This window comes from Pseudochaenichthys georgianus, chromosome 21 (assembly GCF_902827115.2).
Source record: "Pseudochaenichthys georgianus chromosome 21, fPseGeo1.2, whole genome shotgun sequence".
Taxonomy (NCBI): Eukaryota; Metazoa; Chordata; class Actinopteri; order Perciformes; family Channichthyidae; genus Pseudochaenichthys; species Pseudochaenichthys georgianus.
In genome coordinates this window covers 6,773,540-6,793,044 of record NC_047523.1, presented here as the reverse complement: position 1 = coordinate 6,793,044, position 19,505 = coordinate 6,773,540, and the positions used below count along the sequence as shown (strand labels likewise).

The following is a 19,505-nucleotide window of genomic DNA, read 5'->3' as shown; positions in this document are numbered from 1 at the left end:
ATGTTGCACGCAAGCTATTGTGACTAAGATAAATATGACCATAAATAACATCGTGTGTGCATTTTTCTGTAGCTTTACCGACCCTATAGGACTCGTAGGAACTAAGAAATGAGCAGTTTGCGACCAAGAGGCTAACTAAGGATAGCTTAGCTAACGTTAACTGCGTTATTGTTAACGTATTATTACCACTTTCTACCATCATAAAGAAGTAAGTGATATTTAGGTTACTACCTCTCAGTATTAAGGAAGACACGTTCCTAACTAACACTCAGATGGGTTTCACGAGCTGGATGCTGTTGGCTGTAAAGGTTGATGTTGTGTTTGCCAGATAGAATGGACCGCGGAAGCCCAGGCAGTAGGTTCCCATTCAGTTTGGAAAGAAAAATAATAATGTCTTACCATGTAGTGGCATTTTGTAGATAATGAACTGACAATCAGAGGGGGTAAGAAGTACTCAGATCTTAGAAGAACCACAGTGTACAGTAGGAATACTCTGCAGTGTTACAAGTAAAAGACTTCCATTCAAAATGTTACTCAAGTAAAATACAAAATCATAGTCAATATAGTATAATCAATATACAAGCACCAAAAGTACTTATTATGCAGATTGGTACATTTCAGAATAATATGATGTGTTTTATAATTATATATGCATTAAAGTGTTATCAAAGCTGGTAAACCTCTGAATGGTAGTGGTGTAGAAATACCCTCAAAATTGTACTTAAGTACAGTACTTGAGTAAATCTACTTTGTTTATTTACACCACTGCTCACAATGAATCGTCTTTTAGATTATAAGCTTATAAATGATACGTCACTGTAGATACTGTACTTTGCACAGTTTAGTTTAACGCGTTCAAGGTTTTTATTGTGTCATACGAACATAGCTACAGTGTAGTTATGACGATGAAAATCTTAGGTCACAGAAGAGATATTGGTGTTGACCATTTTAAACGCCAAAAAGGTAGGCTTGTGAGACTTCAAATAATTTAACGGGTGTTAACTTTAACCTTAAATAACTGTACAAATATTGGAAATCTGAGATATGTTTCTGATTGAATGAGTAGGCCCTAATGTTGCATTTGACAAAAAATATATATATAATAGAGCCATTGTTCCTTCGGACCATCCACGCCATCTACACCTATCTGCAGCTCTTATTGGAGCTAGATTGTACCGAAATGATAGGTCCTATGATAACTGACACAAGTGTCCACATGAATCCCAATTGAACACCCTGTCATTTTGTACTTTGTATAGCATGTGCTAGGTTTTAGTATTATGTATAATATTACAAGCCATTAAGTGCTTAGAATGCATAATAATCCTCACAGAACCACTGTGTTTCTACCATTCTACTCATTTTGGCACTGAATAAATAAAGATTTGCTTGAAATTGGAAATCTAAAAACCGCTTCACCTATATGATTATAGTGTGCACTTTATAATGATTTTAGATTGATCTGTTACAAATGTTTGTCTTCTTTGTTTCAAAATCTTCCAAAACTATATTATGTACTGTTATTTCAGATAAAATGGCCACCGTGGAATCTAATCGAGTTGAAACATGTACTCCATCCAGCAATAAACCATTGGGGAACTACAAGTGTTCTCAATGCAGTGAGGTCTTTTCCAAGCCAGGTGTCTTGAGACGCCACTTCAAAAGCATCCACAGTGGACAACATGACCCTGAAGGCCCCCTCCCCTGCAGTGAACAAGGCTGCCACTTCAGCAACACAGGACGTCAGGAATATCAAGCCCACCATGGTCTATCTCTTATTCCTTGCACATTCAAGGCTTGCAAATACTCATTCCTCACACATGAGGAGATGGAGAGACACTCGCAGGGCCACATGCCCTTCGGCTGCTTTCAGTGTCAGTTTGTAACGTTCAATTTAAAAGACCTGAGGGACCACCTCCCGGAGCATTTCCCACCTAACGCTCAAGGTAAACACAGACACTATAAAGAATTGGTGTTATGTTACAAAAATGAACATTAACATGTGCTTGGTTTTCAAAAATAGCACATGTATGGGTTTGTTGGCCATAATGGCCAGTGACACAAACTCAGCTGTGTCACTGAGATATAGATTTTCACCATCTTGGCACATCTGTCCACAGGTAAAGACACTTCAGCCACTACTGTATGCACTAAAGAAAGCCACAAGCCCCAAATGTCAAGCAGGTCAAAAAGGAAACTGATATCCGACCCATCTTATGAATCATCGATACCAGACAATATGAATGAAGAACAGTCTGAGAGGCAAAGGCAAAATATGAAAAGAGTGAGAAAAGCAGTGAAAAGAGACAACCCTTCAGCAGCGGACGCTGAAGCACCTCCATCCAAAGGTACGCACACCAAACGGCTTCATATTTCAGAGTGAGCAGTTGATATTGTAGTTATTATATATAGTGAAGAGTGATTAATGCTCCAAATAACAAAGTCCAATAGCATTGTCGGCCTACAGGGGCACATTCAGCAGGACCCTATTACCCATCTATTAGAATTGTTGTCAATGGCGCCTCTACAGCTGTATGCTTAATTTAAAGACCCTTTCAATAATGGATTTGATATGGGCAACTAAAGCCCATGCTAAGAAGAAATGTCCTCATATGTAAAGCTATATAGTTTTAAACTCCTTTTATTTAAAGCCCTAAATGGGCTGGCTCCTGCCTATATAGCAGAACTCCTCCATCGCTACCCCCCAGCCAGAGCTTTACGGTCGGCTGATCAGCTGCTGCTGATATTGCCCAAGACCAGGCTTAAAACCCGAGGGCACCGAGCCTTCGCAGCAGCTGGCCCTAGGCTCTGGAACACTCTGCCCCTCCTTGTGAGGGCGGCCCAGACCCTAGAGGTTTTTAAATCAACACTTAAGACTCACTTCTTCTCCCTGGCCTTCTAGTCAGAGCGGCGCACGACTCCTGACATTTCCCTGTGTTTTTGTTTTTTATATTTCTTTTGTAAATTATTGTCTTTTATTGTGATGTAGTAAAGTGTTTTTATTACATGTACAGCACTTTGGCTCGACCAAAAATCGCTTTTTAAATGTGCTATATAAATAAAACTTGATTTGATAGATATTACATTTTTTATTTTTTTATTTAACCTTTATTTAACCTTTATTTAACCAGATAAAAGCATTGAGATAAAATCTCATTTGCAAAGCTGACCTGGCCAAGAAGGCAGCAACGTTACACATAACACATAACACAAACATATAAAATACAGAGAACATAACTAAGAAAACAATTAAGCAGCTATTATCAATACTTGTATCAATATTTACAATGATGATGTGAGAACAGTTTTGAAGGAATTGGTTGGTGCAAAGGACCCACAGAGCACAGGCTTTACAGAGCTTTTAATTCAATGTCAGCTCACTGTTTAGGTCTCCAGCTCTCAAGTTTACATTTTCGTGTCATCCTTGCTTTTATCACAAACTGTGTCACTATAGCAAAATTCCATATGTCCTTTTCCCTCAGAGTACCTTGCGGAGGGATCAGAGCGCACCTATCGCACCCACACCTGCCCCAAGTGTCGTCGCTGCTTCAAGATGCGCTCCCACCTGCAAGAGCACCTGCATTTACACTTTCCTGACCCCAGCCTCCAGTGTCCCACCTGCAAGCGTTACTTCACCAGCAAGAGCAAGCTCCGCATACATCGACTCCGTGAGGCAGGTGAGAAGCTTCACCGTTGCCACTTGTGCGAATATTCTGCAGTGGAGCGGAATGCAATCCGGCGCCACCTTGCCAGCGTGCATGCTGACGAGGCAGAAGGCGTGAGTGACAGCTACCCCTGCCCCACCTGTAGTCAGCGCTTTCACCAGAGCAGGGTGCTCAAGGCCCACATGAAGACACACAACATCCTATCAGACAGCAAGCCAGTGGCCTGCTTCCAAGAGGGGTGTTCTTTCCAGAGCTCTTCGCCCAAAGACCTTCTTAAACACTCTGCCGAGGTGCACAGCGTCAAGGTTGTAGAGTGTCGTCATCACGCCTGCGGTGCCATCTTTCAAAGTGACACAGGCATGGAGGCTCATTATCGGACGCACCTGGCCTACCACTGCTCACAGTGTGACTTCTCTTGTTCCAATAAGACGGTCTTCGTCCAGCACCAGAGGAACGGTCACCCAGGGAACGACCGGCTTTGCTGTGACTTTTGCTCCTTCGTCACATTCAACCCCGTGGAGTTTGAGCAGCACGTTGGACATTTGCACGCCAACGAGAAGATCCATCGCTGCTCTCAGTGCAGCTACGTGACCTCGCATAAAAGGGGCTTGAAGAGACACATGCTGATGCACAGTGGTAAGATAGAATCATTACATTTCAAGCTATGTTGTTTGGTTAGCTTTAGTAACTTTGGCGCAGCATATTCTGATTTGTTCTTTTTGTGTGTTACAGGTGAGAAGCCCCACAAGTGTAGCCAGTGTGACTTCAGGTGCAGAGACGAGTCATACCTCTCTAAACATATGCTCACCCACTCAGAAGACAAGAACTTTATGTGCGCCGAATGTGGATACGTCACTAAGTGGAAACACTATCTGAATGTCCATATGAGGAAACATGCTGGAGACCTCAGGTAAATACTTCAGTTGTTTGTCATGTTAGTTGTGTTTTCATCTTGGTATTATTAATACACTGCTGGGTACACATAATTAACAAAACATTAAGATTAAAGCAGATAGACATTGTCTAACAGATTTGTCTCATACAGTGATTTGTTGCTTATTTCGTCCATTTTGAAAATATTGGTCGAACTCAATTGAAAAATGTACAGTAAAAAAATATAAATGAACATATTTTGCCGCTCCCTTGGCCCACCCGCAGCAAGCACCTTGGGAATTACTGATATTATCTGTACTATTATAATAATGTGTATTTGTAGATGTCTCTGCTCTGTATATAACATAGGGAAGGTGGTGATATAAAATAGGTAAGGGGTTAGTATAAATATTGATATGACTAATCTTCCTGCCTGCTGTCCTAGGTATCAGTGTGACCAGTGCTCCTACCGTTGTCACCGCATGGATCAGCTCAATAGCCACAAGTTACGACATCAGGCCAAATCACTCATGTGTGAGATCTGTGCGTACGCCTGCAAGCGCAAATATGAGCTTCGCAATCACATGTTGGCCAAACACTCTGGAGAGGAGAAACAGCCATCCGTCTATAAGTGCAAGTACTGCACATACACTACCTGCTACAGGCAAGCCCTTCAGAACCATGAGAACTGCAAACACACCAAGCTGAAAGAGTTCCGCTGTGCGCTCTGCTTCTATTCCTCCTTCAGCAGCATCAGCCTCTTCCTGCACAAGAGGAAAGCTCATGGATACGTGCCTGGGGACAAAGCATGGCTGGAGAACTACGCTGCAAAGGAGAAAGAGAGGAATTCTACCGAGTTCTTGCAGGACTTTTACAATAAACCCTCAACAGCCAATGAGCAGTCTGAACCATCCACCTCTGAAGGACGTCCACCTTCTGAAACAGAACAATCCGATATTCCTAACTCAGCATATCACAAAGAATCCGTAGTTGGTACACAAACTGTGGATTCTGTGGATGTTTTCGATGTTGTTTCTCGAAAGGTTGTCAATGAAGGTGTTTCAGACGATCCTCCACCTGGGAACGATCCTGAGGAGTACTGTACTCTTGTTTTAACAACACTCTCAACGGCTGACTATCAGAACCCCTCTTTGCAAAATCAAGAAGACAGTTGTGAAAAGAAAACCCCAAGCTTGTCCAATTTAAACCCCAATGTCTCTGACACATCCCAAGAGAAAGCATACGTCTCTACGTCTTCCTCAGAGGAAGACAATGTAGCTATGGCAGATGCAGAATGTGAACAAAGTGACTCAGACGAGAATGATACAAGTCAACCCGTTGAACCTGGGGGGTGTCAAACACCTGAGGTGGAGAATGAAGGTGGACCAATGAGTTCCACGTATCCAGCTGAACAGAATCAGCCATTAGAGTCTGAGATCCGTCTAAAAGCAATGAAGAAGCACGACAAGGACCAGGCAGAGGCCATGGTTCTTGAGGGACGAGTGCAGATGCTTGTTGTGTCAACTGAAGACGTTTATCGTTGCGACAAATGCTCTTATGTAACCAGTAAGGAGACCGCTTTGAAGTACCACTGCCAAGCTTTGTGTAAAGGTAGGATAAAGGGACACAAATGCCAAGCCTGTGGTGCACAGTTTAAACAGAGGCGAGGCCTTGAAAGCCACCTTGCAAAGAAGTGCCCAGCCATTCTACGAAAAACAAGGACATTTGTAGGAAATTCAAATAAAGCAGAAGACAACTCTACTCTAGGCCAGGAAGGATCCAAAAAACGAGATGAGGAAACAAATTCCAATCAGACAGAGCTTCTATCGTCGCCAAATAGTCTTTCCTCGGATTCAAGCGATCAGGAATTTGATCAGCAAGAACAAGAAGATTCATCCAGTGAATCAGGACAGCAGCAAAGCACAATTCTGAAAAAAAAGCTTTTGAAAGTTAAACTTTCAAACAACTTTTCTAGTAACAAACAAAGAAATGTCCAACTGCCGAAGTCCCTTTTGGCTGAAAAAGATGGGAAATTTGAATGCAAGCTGTGCACTTTTTCATCAGTCAGGCTTGCAACAGTCGAACGGCACCTGTCAACCTGCAGAAAAATCATGAGTCATATCATTCCAGAAGTGGAGGATCAGGGTTCTAGCAAGTCGGTCAAAGGAAAAGAGGACTTGGCGGAAGACCACAATGGCAGAACTGGGAAAGTTTCTGAGAAACATCCAATCTTCTCTTGTCCAAGCTGCGCATTTAAGTGCAATCAGAAAAGGGCATTAGACAGTCATGAAAAGAGAGGCTGCCTGAAGCCAGACGAAGTCCAATGCGCCATGTGTTCATTTGTAGCCAAATCTCAATTGTCTATGACCCGTCACATCCTGTATGCCCATGACAACAAGAAGAGTGGTGGTGCTAAACGTTTGCAATGTCAGCAGTGCCCCTTCACCTGTAAACAGGACCGATGCATGACGCAGCATATTGCGCTCAAACACAAAGGCGCACAACCCCACCAATGCCGGTTTTGTCCTTTTAGCACCACAAGGCGCTATCGCTTGGAAGAGCACGAGTCTCTTCACACAGGAATCGGCCGTCACAGCTGCGATATGTGCGACAAAACCTTTGGGGCTGTGACCAAATTGCGCCAGCACAAGATGCGTATCCACGACAAGCAGCCAACACACTTCTGCCCACTATGTGACTTCAGTGGCTACACGCTTGACGATGTAAGACGTCACAATCTCAGGTGCCACACGGGGGAGCTTCACCACGCGTGCACTCATTGTGATGCTCAGTTTAGTACAGAGGCTGCATTAAGAAACCACTGTAAACGTGTGCACCAGCTCCAGGTTAGTCTGGCATGTAAGCAGTGTGACTACACATGTGGAAGTGAAGTCACATTGAAGACTCACCAAGAGAGCAATCACCTTCAGGTGAAGTGCAACACCTGCAAGGAGTGTTTTCAAACAAAGGAGAGCCTTGTGACACATCAGAGAAGCCACCTGGCACACCGGTGTCAGTTGTGTCCCTTTGCTTCCAAAGCAAGGCAGCTGTTGGCACAACACCTTCTGAGCGAACACGAGGACGGATCTCCGGAGGACAAGCCTCTCAAGTGCAGCTCGTGCCAGTTTGCTTGTCGGCATCAGCTGGTGTTAGAGCAGCACCTCCGTTCCCATGGAGGCAAGCGCCTGTACAAATGCACAGACTGCGAGTATTCAACACGAAACAAGCAGAAGATCACGTGGCACATTCGCATACACACTGGAGAGAAGCCGTACAGCTGTGAGCAGTGCAGCTACACCTGTACTGATCCGTCTAGATTGAAGGTACGTTTACAGTATGTTATTTATAAGATACAAGTGCTGTATAAGAAGCCCTTAGGCTTAGGGCAATGTGAGAGAGGTTTCTGTCCTGAGTTGATGACGTGAGAATAAGTGATAAAAGGTTTTTCCCGAATACTTTATTTAACGTTCCTTATTTTCTTTCATCTCAAAAAGAGGTGGAAGAAAATCCAATGTTTGTTGTGGTAATACTCACTGTGGCCACATGAAGCTTAAGCGCTCAAAAACATCATGTTCTAAAATGGGACTAAAAGCATTTTCTTGCTAACTCAAAATATACATTATATACCTTGTGTAATGATTATATTCCTCTATACTATAAAATGAAATCCACTGTATTTCCCAAAACAGAGTGAAAATGATATATACTTTTTTAATTTGTCTATGTTTTATAACAACTTCTACCACAGCTTCACATGCGGGTTCACCAAGAAGAGAAGAAGTACCTTTGTCCAGAGTGCGGCTACAAATGCAAATGGGCGACTCAGCTGAAGTACCACATGACCAAGCACACAGGTATCAGCAGGACACAAAGCTTGATGTTATATGACTTAATCACTTTTGAAAATTATGCAACTACTTAAACATTCCACATTGGCTCTGTCAGCCATTTTTACGCAAAAACACATTATTATTGTGGGGCAGGATATTTCTGTAAATCATTATGATGTTCAGTAAACTTAGGCCTTTACTTTTAACACATAATATCTTTGCTATCATTTTTTGTTGCATGATTTCCACCTGTATTCAAGTCTTTGAATCACTTCTTTGAATTCCATTTTGTAAGTGTAGATTACAGATTTAGTTTTGAGCATTTAATGCTGAATAACTTTAATTTGTCTATTTCAGGGGACAAGCCTTACGCCTGTGATGAGTGTGACTACCGCACTAACCGAGCGGATGCTCTCCGTGCTCACAGGGACACACAGCACTGCGACCTGCGGCCCTATGTCTGCGAGAAATGTGGCAAAGCTTTCAAGACTAGTTTTATCCTGAAAACCCACCAGCGCCAACACGGTGACGATCGGCCTTACACGTGCGGCTTGTGCCAGAAGGCCTTCCGGTGGCCAGCAGGGCTCAGACATCACTACCTCTCACACACCAATCAGCAGCCTTTCAGCTGCCGCCACTGCTCCTACAGAGCCAAGCAGAGGTTCCAGGTGGTCAAACATTTGCAGAGGCACCACCCGGAGATGCCAGTGGAGCAGGGGGTGGAGAGGGACTCTGGAGCAGTAAGCCTAACCATTAAGGAGGCCTTGCAGGGGACACTGGATGAGAAAGTAAAGCAATTGGTGGAAGAAAAAGGAACAACCGACGAGGAACAGGAAGTAGATGAGGAGGTTTTACAGAGAAAGAAACACAGTGAGACAAAATGCTGATGAGGGCACAAAAGATGGAGTTGTCATGTGAGGTCACTACCAACAGCGACATAACTGCCGTACTGTACAAGGCTAATAAAACACATCAGGACAAAATACGTATATAGGCAGTCAGTAGATATGGTCACGTGACGTCTCCCATTGGTTTGTGAACTACTGTTTTGAAACTCCAGGTTTGCCTTTCGCATTTTTTTTTTTTTTGCCAAGAGTGACCATATTTGGATAAGAGAGTGGAGCTGGGAGGCATACACATTGTTACGCTCTATCATGATTGGACAGTCACCCTAGTAGTGGTTTGTCAATCGCAAGGTAGCACCGCCCTAAAACATACACTGTCTCTTGTTTGTTTTACTCTAAATATGGTCCTCATTTACAAAATACACATCATGGTGTATTGAAGAAGACTTGAAATTAGAGATGCTTTCTGAGGAAACAAATCAAGTGAGAAGTCGAGCCATTTTCGCATAGACTTCTATACAATTACACTTATTTTTAAATGATGCAATTAATACAAATAATTGTTATCGCACTTGCTAGGCCAACTCTAGTCAGTACATGTTATCAAGTGAGAGACTGTGTATTGAAAGTAAGTTGTATTTGTGAAAAAATAAACCGTCTTTTTCTGAAGTCATTTGATATTTTCTTGTAATAAAGAAACTATTGTAGATAAAGTAAATAAATGACCTTGAACAATGAATGTGTCATAAACATTTGCAGAGGACTGAATGTTGAACAATTCAGGAAATGTATTGCATGTTTTTACTGGCCTATATATACATACATCTACACTAACATCATTAACAACATTACCTTGTGGAAATTGTACATTAGTGAATAGAAATAACAAGAAAAGTCCATCTCAGATTAACCAACATGATGCTAAATTGTAAGTCATTTATAACATTAGGTTAATAATACTGGTATTTGGCAGTTTTTCACATTCCATTATTACACTTTCAGTTATTTCAGTAACTCCCTTCTGCATACACACTACATGTTAAGGCAGACGTGTATATTTAGATTTTCTAGACATGCAGCACTCAACGTTCCTTTGTTTGCGACATTTTAAAAAGCTCTTAGGCTACTTTCATAAAAAGTTAAATAGACAATTGCACACATTTGCCATAAGAACAGGAATATATACACAATTCATTCCTATATAAAAAATGTCTATAATACTGCAAGGTATCTTTGGATCTTTAGTAATACTCTAAGTGCTCGGCAAATTAGGTAAAGGAGATGCATCAACACTATTTTATAATGATACTAATTTAAATAACATTTAAATAAAGTTCTCTATTAAAGAAATCTAATAGATTATGTTATGGAGTTATGCAGTACACAAAGTCTGATTTCTGACACGCTGATTGCTTTTTTAGGTTATCAAAAACCGATAAAACTAATAACTTTTCTGTTCCCCGACCGTTACCCTACTTCCTCCAGACAAACATCCAATAACAGATTGAAGTTTGATGAAGTGTTTCTCTTGCTTCCCCAGCCAAGACCTCCACCTCCGACTTCATATCCTCAGATCTGACTTCTTCTTGTGAGTTCTGAGATGCTGATGTTGACGAAGAGGGAGGAGGGAGGGATGGCTGTTCCATCTTTAGAGAGTAAATGTATATGACGATATCCTGCAAATGGAAAGACATTGAGAAGAATTAGGTTTAGAAAAAGCAAAAACATTGGTGTTGAGTTCTACTTAATGTGGCATTAGTCGTGAATATTATATGGGATCTCAAACTTTTAAATGACATCACTATGTAACACTGCTGCTTCTATTGGCTAGCGCTTAAACAGATTGTAAGTGATAAACTAAGGGGCGGGACATCTCTAAGTGGTTGACCAATCACAACAGAGCCGGACAGATAACCAATCAGAGCAGACTGGGCTCTGGGGGTGAAAAGACATGCTGCAGCACAGTATGAGAAAAATAATAAATAAATCAAGTGGAAAATAATAAAAAAAACACTATTTAAAATAAATGATGGTTTTATTTTAACTACACACTTTGTTAAATCCATGATGACAGCCAAAATCATCAAAATGTAAAGAACATCATTTTCCAAGTGAGGCATAAAGGTGAATGAACACCGCAGTGAGCTGTAACTGGGGGTTTCTGTTTCGGCTCACCTGCTTGTATGCTCGTAAACGGTAGAGTGAACTGTCCCATGAAGTCGTTCCTGGATGTCTTGTCGTAGTCCTCTACCTCAAAGCGAACCAGGGCCAGCTCAGGGGTGTGGATGACAAAATTTAGAGTTTCATTCCACACCGGGTTAAAGCCTGCAGGCAGAGGGCAGCAGAGGAGGGAGTATGACCAACTGGGATGTGACTCATCATATCATCAAAGCCATCCATGTTAATACAATATCTGTTGTTTCTGTTTTCACCATTGTTGTTTATGTGACTTGTCTCTTCTTTGGCCTGGTCCTGTGGCACTCCATAGATCTCCACTCTGACCAGGGGGTCTACTATAGAGCCCTCTTTCTGGTTCACCTTTGGGAGCTGCTGCCCGCTGATCACCTGATAAACACACATATTCACATCAGATACTTTGCTGTTCTAGCACTGTGTCTCTCCTGCTTCACATTGTTTGTTTGTAGCCTTTATTAACCAGGTGAAAGCCCCTTGAGATCAAAAGATCTCTTTTTCAAGGGTGACCTGCAGGACATTAGAAATGAACATACTGACATTAGAAGTTGCACAATGCAAACACAAATGGACTAAAGACACAGTTTTGAACCTGTATGGATAAGCGCATAGGTGTGTAGCCGGGCCGCTCCTCGGGTTTCTCCGGACTGAACTGAGTGTTGCCGTCCCTCATGAAGGCAGGCTTTAGGACGTAGCCACAGCCGGCGTTCTGAGCAAACAGCCCGTCGTTCAGATCCATCTCCAGACCTGCTGTCTGGAAGTTCAGAGCCACTGTGGGGAAGAAGGGACGTAATGGAATGATCTGTGTTTTGATTTGATTTGCTCGCTCTATCACATGATTTACCAGACTCAGAGTCTAGATAACAACGTGTTTCCAGTGGAGGCAAAACCTGTAAATTAAATAATACATATGGATATATCTGGAGTAATTAAAGTTAGAATAAGCTTAACATTAACACGCTGCAACATTAAAGTGAAGAAAGCATAAATGCATTTATAAAGTTATAAAGATGGGTGGCGCAGTGGTCGGTGCATCTGATCATCAGATCAAGGGGGGTGCTGGGGAACTCCAGTTCGAAACCCGCTCCTTGTCCTTGGGCAAGACACTTCACCCGGATTTGCTCCTGTGGGTATTGTCCACAGTACATGTATGATACTAATGTGTACTTGTAAAAGCGCCTCGATGACTTTGAGGTGTGAAGATGGACGGTGTGGCGCAGTGTGCTGTGCAATGATCATCAGATCAAGGGGTGAAACCCGCCGCTGCTGCGTCTGTAAAGCCGTTGTGTCCTTGGGCAAGACACTTCACCTGAACTTGCTCCTTTGGGTATTGTCCACAGTGACCGTTGCATGTATATAAATATGTGTAATGTGTATCTGTAAAGCACTTTAAGCACTGGAAAAGCGCTATAATAAATGGAAGGAATTATTATTATAAGTGATTTTGAGGGGTTGAAGTTTTCCTTTAAGACTGGAAACAGGACATATGAGTGAGTTTAGAGGCAAGGTATCCCCCCCTCACCTATCTGGCAGCCCACGCTCCACATGTCCTGCGGGTTGTAGTTGGAGGACTCCGTCCTCCGGCCTGCTGGGTAAATCCTGCTCAGCTGCCGTGTGTGGTACTGCACAAAATCTGTCCCTGAAGAGAGCATAAAATATGTATAACGTATTATAGTAACATCAATCAATCAATCAATGTTTATTTATATAGCCCAATATCACAAATGTTACATTTGTCTCAGTGGTCTTCACAGTGTGTACAGAATATCAGTATGACAATACGACACCCTCTGTCCTTAGACCCTCACATCGTACAAGGAAAAACTTCCAAAGAAAACCCAGTTTAAAGGGAAAAATGGGAGAAACCTCAGGGAGAGCAACAGAGGAGGGATCCCTCTCCCAGGACGGACAGACGTGCAATAGATGCCGTGTGTAAATTGAAAAGATGCGTCATAACATCAAGGATATAACATGCACTTAAGCTGTTCCCGGCTGTTCCCTCATGATGGTGGTACCTGTGTCTTTAGCAAGCCTCTTGGCCTTGGACTCGGAGAATGAGGACATCTCGGAGCACTTGCCGTATGAGCGGGCGTACTCAAAGCCGTGGAAGTGAACACTCTTACAGTAAACCACCAAGTCTGACAGCTCCTTAGACAGTTTGGCCTTGGAATTCTGCAAAATGGGAGAATACAATTCCAAAAAAAGTCAATGATTAAATCTGAAACCCACCACTTCAAACATCAACAGCATATATGGTGAGCAGTGGCCACAAGGTTGGAATGTAACCCTGTAAATTAGGCCAGTCATTCAATTATATTTGTAGTTGTCAAATTAAATTGCAACTTGTTTAAAAAGTTTAGAATTACATAATAAGTACTTACTTATCTGTTTAAATACTAACTAAAACTTCAACAAAATAATTGAAATTGGTCTTGAAAAATATAAATAAACGAATAATTCAAAAATAATTTGTCCTTAAGTTCAACAAAACCCTGAAATCACTCCGTAAGGGCAATGATTACACAATTATGTAGCTATTATAAACTAAATATATTTCATATATTTATTATATTAATGCTTTTGCTGAATTCCATTATTTTCTAAGTTATTTCAGCATGCATGGGAACAGAGTCCAAATTCTTTAGAAGAGATTCTTTAGAATATTACAGCAATTCTTTGGACAACAATACAATTTTTGTGATGTCTCAATGTCTGTTGTAACCTCGATTTGACTTGAATTAGATTCACATTTTTCTACAAAACAAAAGAAATAGACTTCCTGTAGTTCACATTCCTCATGCAAGTGCAAATCATATCAGTTAAGAATTGTACATAAAGCTGATGATATGTATCAATGTTTTTAGTTTACATTATAAATAATTGCTAAACTGACCCAGATTGATGGACACAGTTAGCTGTTCTATTTACATTTGGTACAAATAACTAGGTAATTATCAATTTTGTATACATTTTTACACAAACTATGATCACGTTTTTGGTTGCAGTTTTGTTTAGCTGTTGACAAAACGTCCCAACTTTGTTCACACAGTTAAATGTTTCATGTCAGCAGTGGACAATTTGCTGAGTAATTATTATTTAATTACTGGACTGTTAATGACATCGTTAAGAGTAGATAAAAAAACAACGCCACATTAATGTTGCTCAATCAAAGCTTCAACAAAATCTGGTTAAAACAATTCCTACGATTCCTTTCATCTCTCATTACCTCTAATTGAATAATCGTTATTGCCGTTAATCTCTCACTGCCCATGGGGAATGCTGTGGCTGAATTACAATATTTTCAATATCACACATGGCTATAAAACAAATAACAATGTTTCGCCACAGCTAAGAAGACACATATTGGATGCTGTCTCTCATATCTGTCTTCGTTTCCTGGTTCTTTTCACTATCTCCCTTCTTTCTCTCCAGTCTCACCACTCTGTCTCTTATGTCCAAACCCAGTTTCCTGTCTCTCTCTACACTCAAGCTCCATTCACTCCTGATGTACTATCACTCAAGATAAGATTCTCTGTGTTCTTCTCATCAACTATCTAACAAAACACTTAAACTTAAAAAGAACAAAGGCTCTTTCTTAGATTCAAAGAGATCAAGACATCAAAGTGCATCAGAGTTTATAGAAAATCCATAAAGTATCAATGATACCTTCCCATCGTGGTTCAAAGTCCCAGCTGGTGGTTCCTCTGCAGAAAGGCTCTCAGCTTCATGGTTGGTCATCTCTTCCTCATCGCTAATGTCATCTGTCAGGGTTTCATCGAGACTGCCTTCTGTACCGCTTATTTTCTTGGCTTTCAGCAAAATCTTACCTTTCAGCTCCTGTAAGGAACACCAGGCACAGATTGGTGAGAGCAGTTTGTTTACACACTGTCCTGTATTAGATCCTTGCCTCTTCTTCAATTGTTTTATTATTCTGTTTTTTTTTTTTAATTACTGAGTTGATTTTAGAACTTAATCTAATACAGTTACAAAAAGAAATCCATTAGTGATAGTTGCTTATGGAAGGATTACAGACAGCAGCCGATGGGGCACAGGCACATGTCAGAAAGAGACTGAAAATGCCCCCAAAGATACAGAAAAGACTACAAGAAACACAAAAGTAAATACAAAGATACTATCACAACTACAAAGGGACTCAAATTGATTGCCAACATTTAAAAAAAAGACAGAAAAAGACCAGAGTGACAAAACAGCAAAATGACCTTGAAGACACTAAAAATACGAACAAGAAAACATTAACGTCTACAAGATACACACAAAGACTACAAGAGACACAATAGGAATATAGACTAAGCAAGATAACCTTAAAAGAGGCAAAATACCAAAAAAGAGACACATAATCATCCCAGAGAGACACAAACCCACAGAGAGAACAGATACAAAGAGACCATAAAAACCGGAAATAAATTAGAGGCTAAACAACTATTTAGTCTTTGTGTCTTTCCATTGTCTGAAGGGGGTTGTGGGATGGTTTGCATGTCTCATAATCCGCCTATAGTGTGCTGAATTACTGTTGGAATGTGGGATAGACCAGCATTATATTGACAGGAAACTAAAACGTCCTAACATTTAAGTACTTGGTGTCTTCAGTACCCAGACTACTCATGAAGGTGTTCCATATTCCTGCACTTTGCTGTCTCAGAACAGCAAATGCACCTCTATTCAATTGACAATATCCTCACTGGAATACCTCATAGCATTGATTTGCCATTACTTTGAGTTAGTATTGATTGTCCTAAGTGCTGTAAAGGACCATTGTTTGGAAGTTCGACAATGGTTATGCTTTTAGGATGAGTGGAAGATGGATAGCATGGTACACACTAACCATTCATTTGTTTAATGTATCGGAATTGCTAATGGCTGGGTATAGTCTGAAAACGTTTCAGTTCTATCAGTGAAACACTGACCCAGAGCAGAATGTTAACTGAAGCTTAATAAGACTTTAACGTTATAATAATGGAGATGTTTACACTTAAACTGCAATATGAAACAACAAGACAGCCATGGTAGCATTTCTGAAAGGCTCAATAGGCTAGATGCTAACATGCCAATGCTAACATCCTCACGAAGACAGTGTTAACATGTTAGCATGATGTTTAGGAAGTTTATTGGTTACCCTCTTAGTTTAGTGTGTTAGCATGCTAACATTTGCTATTAGCACAAAACTCAGTAAAGCTGTGCTAATGGGAATGACATATGTTTGCAGGCATTTAGTCACCATTTGGGGTTTGGGTTAGCATATAGAGTAAAACCTTCATATCTACATAGTCAGCCAGGGTCACAGCCAGGTTCTTTTTTTGTCCTAGTATCCCAGAAAAAACAAACAAAAGGCTGAAAATTGAGAGGGCCTTTCAAGTTTTAATGTTACCTAAATGCCACTTCAGGTCCTCATCCATTTGTAAAGGGAGAGGTGAACTAACAACCCAGTCTCATGGCATTTCGTGTTCACCAACACGATTTTTAATCTATTGATTCGTGTTCGCCAACACGATTTCCCCCTTTTTTTCGTGTTGCACAGCACGATTTTAAAAGCAATGTATTTCTACTGGTAATGTGTTTCGTGCCTACAGCACGTCTTTTTCTCCGGTCGGGTCGTGGAAGACCGGAAGCTGTGTGATTCATAAAAATATGTTCTTACTCAATATCAAGCCACAATTATTGCTTTTATTTTAAATCGTATAATTTCGGACTTTTTTTGCAATCTGTGAGGAAAATAAATGGGGCTCAGAGCCTCAGGATACTGAAATCTGTATTTTTTAAATCTTTTTTTCCTTCTAATTTGTTATTCTTTTCAAAATAACACACTGTTATTTACTCACCAATAACACACAATTATCCTTGCTTTTATTTATTGGTTTAATTCCATAATCTTGGGCTTTTTTGGCGTCCGTCAGGAACTGAATTTCAAAATAAAAATAACCAGAAACAGCAACACACTCTCACTCCATAATCGTCCAGGAGCAACGTTTGGTCAGTGTCCGTGGTGTGCAGTTGTGACTAGTGATGGCGAGATGAAGCCTTATGAAGCTTTGAAGCTTTCGAGCCAATTGGTTCGCAAAAGGGTTCATCTCATGAGGGTTCATCTCATGAGGCTTCATCATGGGCTTCATTTGAACACAAACCCCCTGTTGGTCAAAGTGTGTAAAACAGGCAGATTGGACATCTCAACAGTGTGCTCTCTCATACCGAGTTCCCAATGAGTAAAGCCTTAGAATAACTCTAAACAACGAACATTAAATCATATTTTCATGTTAACAATATTGTATTTATTCCAGTTTAATGATTGTGATTGAAAAGCCTAAGGAGGCGGGTACACATTGCAAAGAGGGATTTGTATTCCTTAATAATATTCATAAACTTGTTGTAGCCTGAGAAAGGCTAAACCATATCAAATAATACATTTATTAACTACATTGTCTCATTTAGCTGTAGCTTTTATAAACAACAACAAAATACGTATTGTTCAGTCGTTGAACCAGGGACCCTGCGGTCATGAGTCAACTGCTTTCCAGCTGAGCCACAGCACACACACTAAAGCTCCCTGAAAACACTGCAAGATATGTATTCCTGTATTTATTGATGTTTTTATTGATGTTTTTATTCCTACATTTATTTATGCTTGCTTCCATTTATACTTATGACATGTTCCGACCTCTATATAAGTGAGGGTCTGAGCTCTCTTAATTCCATCGTGTCACCGGGCCCGGGTACAGGAGGGGTAATATGGTTCTTGTTATACATCCATGGCAGGGTTTCCGTTAGCCGGTAATTACCGGTTTTTAGCTGGTAACATATTAAAAACCGGTAAATTCAAAACCTGCCGGTCAAAATGTCTGGTAATAATTAGGGAGGCTCCGATCGATCGGCCGCCGGTCATTATCGGCCGATATTCACTCTTAATAGTTTGATCGGTGCTCTCTATGAAGGCCGATCAGGAGAGCTGGATCTGATCCATATGGACATAAACGCGAGTGAAGTGTAACCGGAGCGAGAGAGAGATCAGATCAGCTGCTGAGTCTGACCGAGACACGCAGCTCTGCATGATCACCTGAAGCCCCGCCCACTGTTTAGCGAGCTGCAGGAGCTGCATGAGAAACTGACGTGAGAGGGAGGGAGAGAGGGAGGATCCGTTTCTCCCGTGTTATTATTCAAAGTTGATGTAAACCTTTGAATAATGTACGTTATCTACTACAAGTAGTTTGTTTGAATGTAATAATTATGTTGTTTGTTGTTTGTGGAATCATTTATTGAAAAATGAATCTGAATTTTTCGATCTGTTACGATTATAAACTGAAGCAATATAAAAATGAGACCGTGAACTGAGTTTTAAACTGAAGCATATCTGCTCATAGTCCGGTGATTACCTGCTAACGGAAACTCTGCTACACAACTATTATTATTATTGAAATATGACCGGTAAGTTTCAAATGTGTCCGGTAAAATAAATTCTGCACGGACATTTGACCGGCGAGAAAAAATCTTAGCGGAAACCCTGATCCATGGGTATTATGAGCGTTGTGGTTCAACCATAGACTGTATGGGTTCAACGGTTCAACCGATCTGAATCGCTTCGTGAAGCAGTCACGTGGTGTCGACAGGCAGTGAGGCTTCGTTTGTCATCGATGACGTCACTGGCCCAAAACGATACAAGCCTCGATACATGCTTCACAAAAAGCTTCGGGGATTACTCGGCACACGCTCCGAAGCCTCCGCGCAATACGTAACATCATTAGTTGTGACGCTCCTAGGCTCCTTCAGCGTCATAAAGGGACGCAAATAGCTTTCAACTGATTGCAATGTATTCCCATCTGCGTTGGGATTTGACGCTCACGGAAGCACGGCATTCGTTTGTGTCGGCTGCCCTTAAAGGCAATGTGAGCGTCCATTCTCATTAGATAACGGAGAATTGTACACCCGGAAGTAAGTATTCCCCTTACAGTCGATTTATTTTACAGTGATATCTGCACTACTCATCGACTAAAAAACACCAGATTATCCTTGTTAATTACACAACATTGGTTTAAATTGTGTGCAATGCTTTTGTATTTTTCCCCTTCGATTCGGAGAAACAAATATTTTTT

The 19,505-nt window shown here is 41.1% G+C and overlaps 2 protein-coding genes across 3 annotated transcripts in view; one reads left to right on the top strand and one right to left on the bottom strand.

Moving 5' to 3' along the window:
* The first annotated feature begins 55 nt into the window (after positions 1–55).
* znf142 (zinc finger protein 142) lies at positions 56–10,563 on the top strand. Its single transcript, XM_034109393.2, has 8 exons — positions 56–443; positions 1,530–1,946; positions 2,121–2,348; positions 3,483–4,301; positions 4,398–4,575; positions 4,984–7,861; positions 8,287–8,392; positions 8,726–10,563. Exons 2-8 carry the CDS (start codon positions 1,535–1,537, stop codon positions 9,253–9,255), a joined length of 5,151 nt encoding a protein of 1,716 aa, XP_033965284.1. The 5' UTR covers positions 56–443; positions 1,530–1,534; the 3' UTR covers positions 9,256–10,563.
* Positions 10,136–19,505, bottom strand: part of LOC117466250 (1-phosphatidylinositol 4,5-bisphosphate phosphodiesterase delta-4-like) — a 24,071-nt gene continuing 14,701 nt past the window's right edge. For both annotated transcript variants that reach the window (XM_034109394.2, XM_034109395.2), the window contains exons 10-16: positions 15,073–15,243; positions 13,422–13,578; positions 12,929–13,045; positions 11,999–12,177; positions 11,646–11,778; positions 11,389–11,538; positions 10,136–10,889 (exon numbers count right to left, since the gene is read on the bottom strand). In XM_034109394.2, the coding sequence (XP_033965285.1) occupies positions 10,783–10,889; positions 11,389–11,538; positions 11,646–11,778; positions 11,999–12,177; positions 12,929–13,045; positions 13,422–13,578; positions 15,073–15,243 (1,014 nt within the window). In that variant the 3' untranslated portion in view covers positions 10,136–10,782. The remainder of the gene's footprint in view (positions 10,890–11,388; positions 11,539–11,645; positions 11,779–11,998; positions 12,178–12,928; positions 13,046–13,421; positions 13,579–15,072; positions 15,244–19,505) is intronic.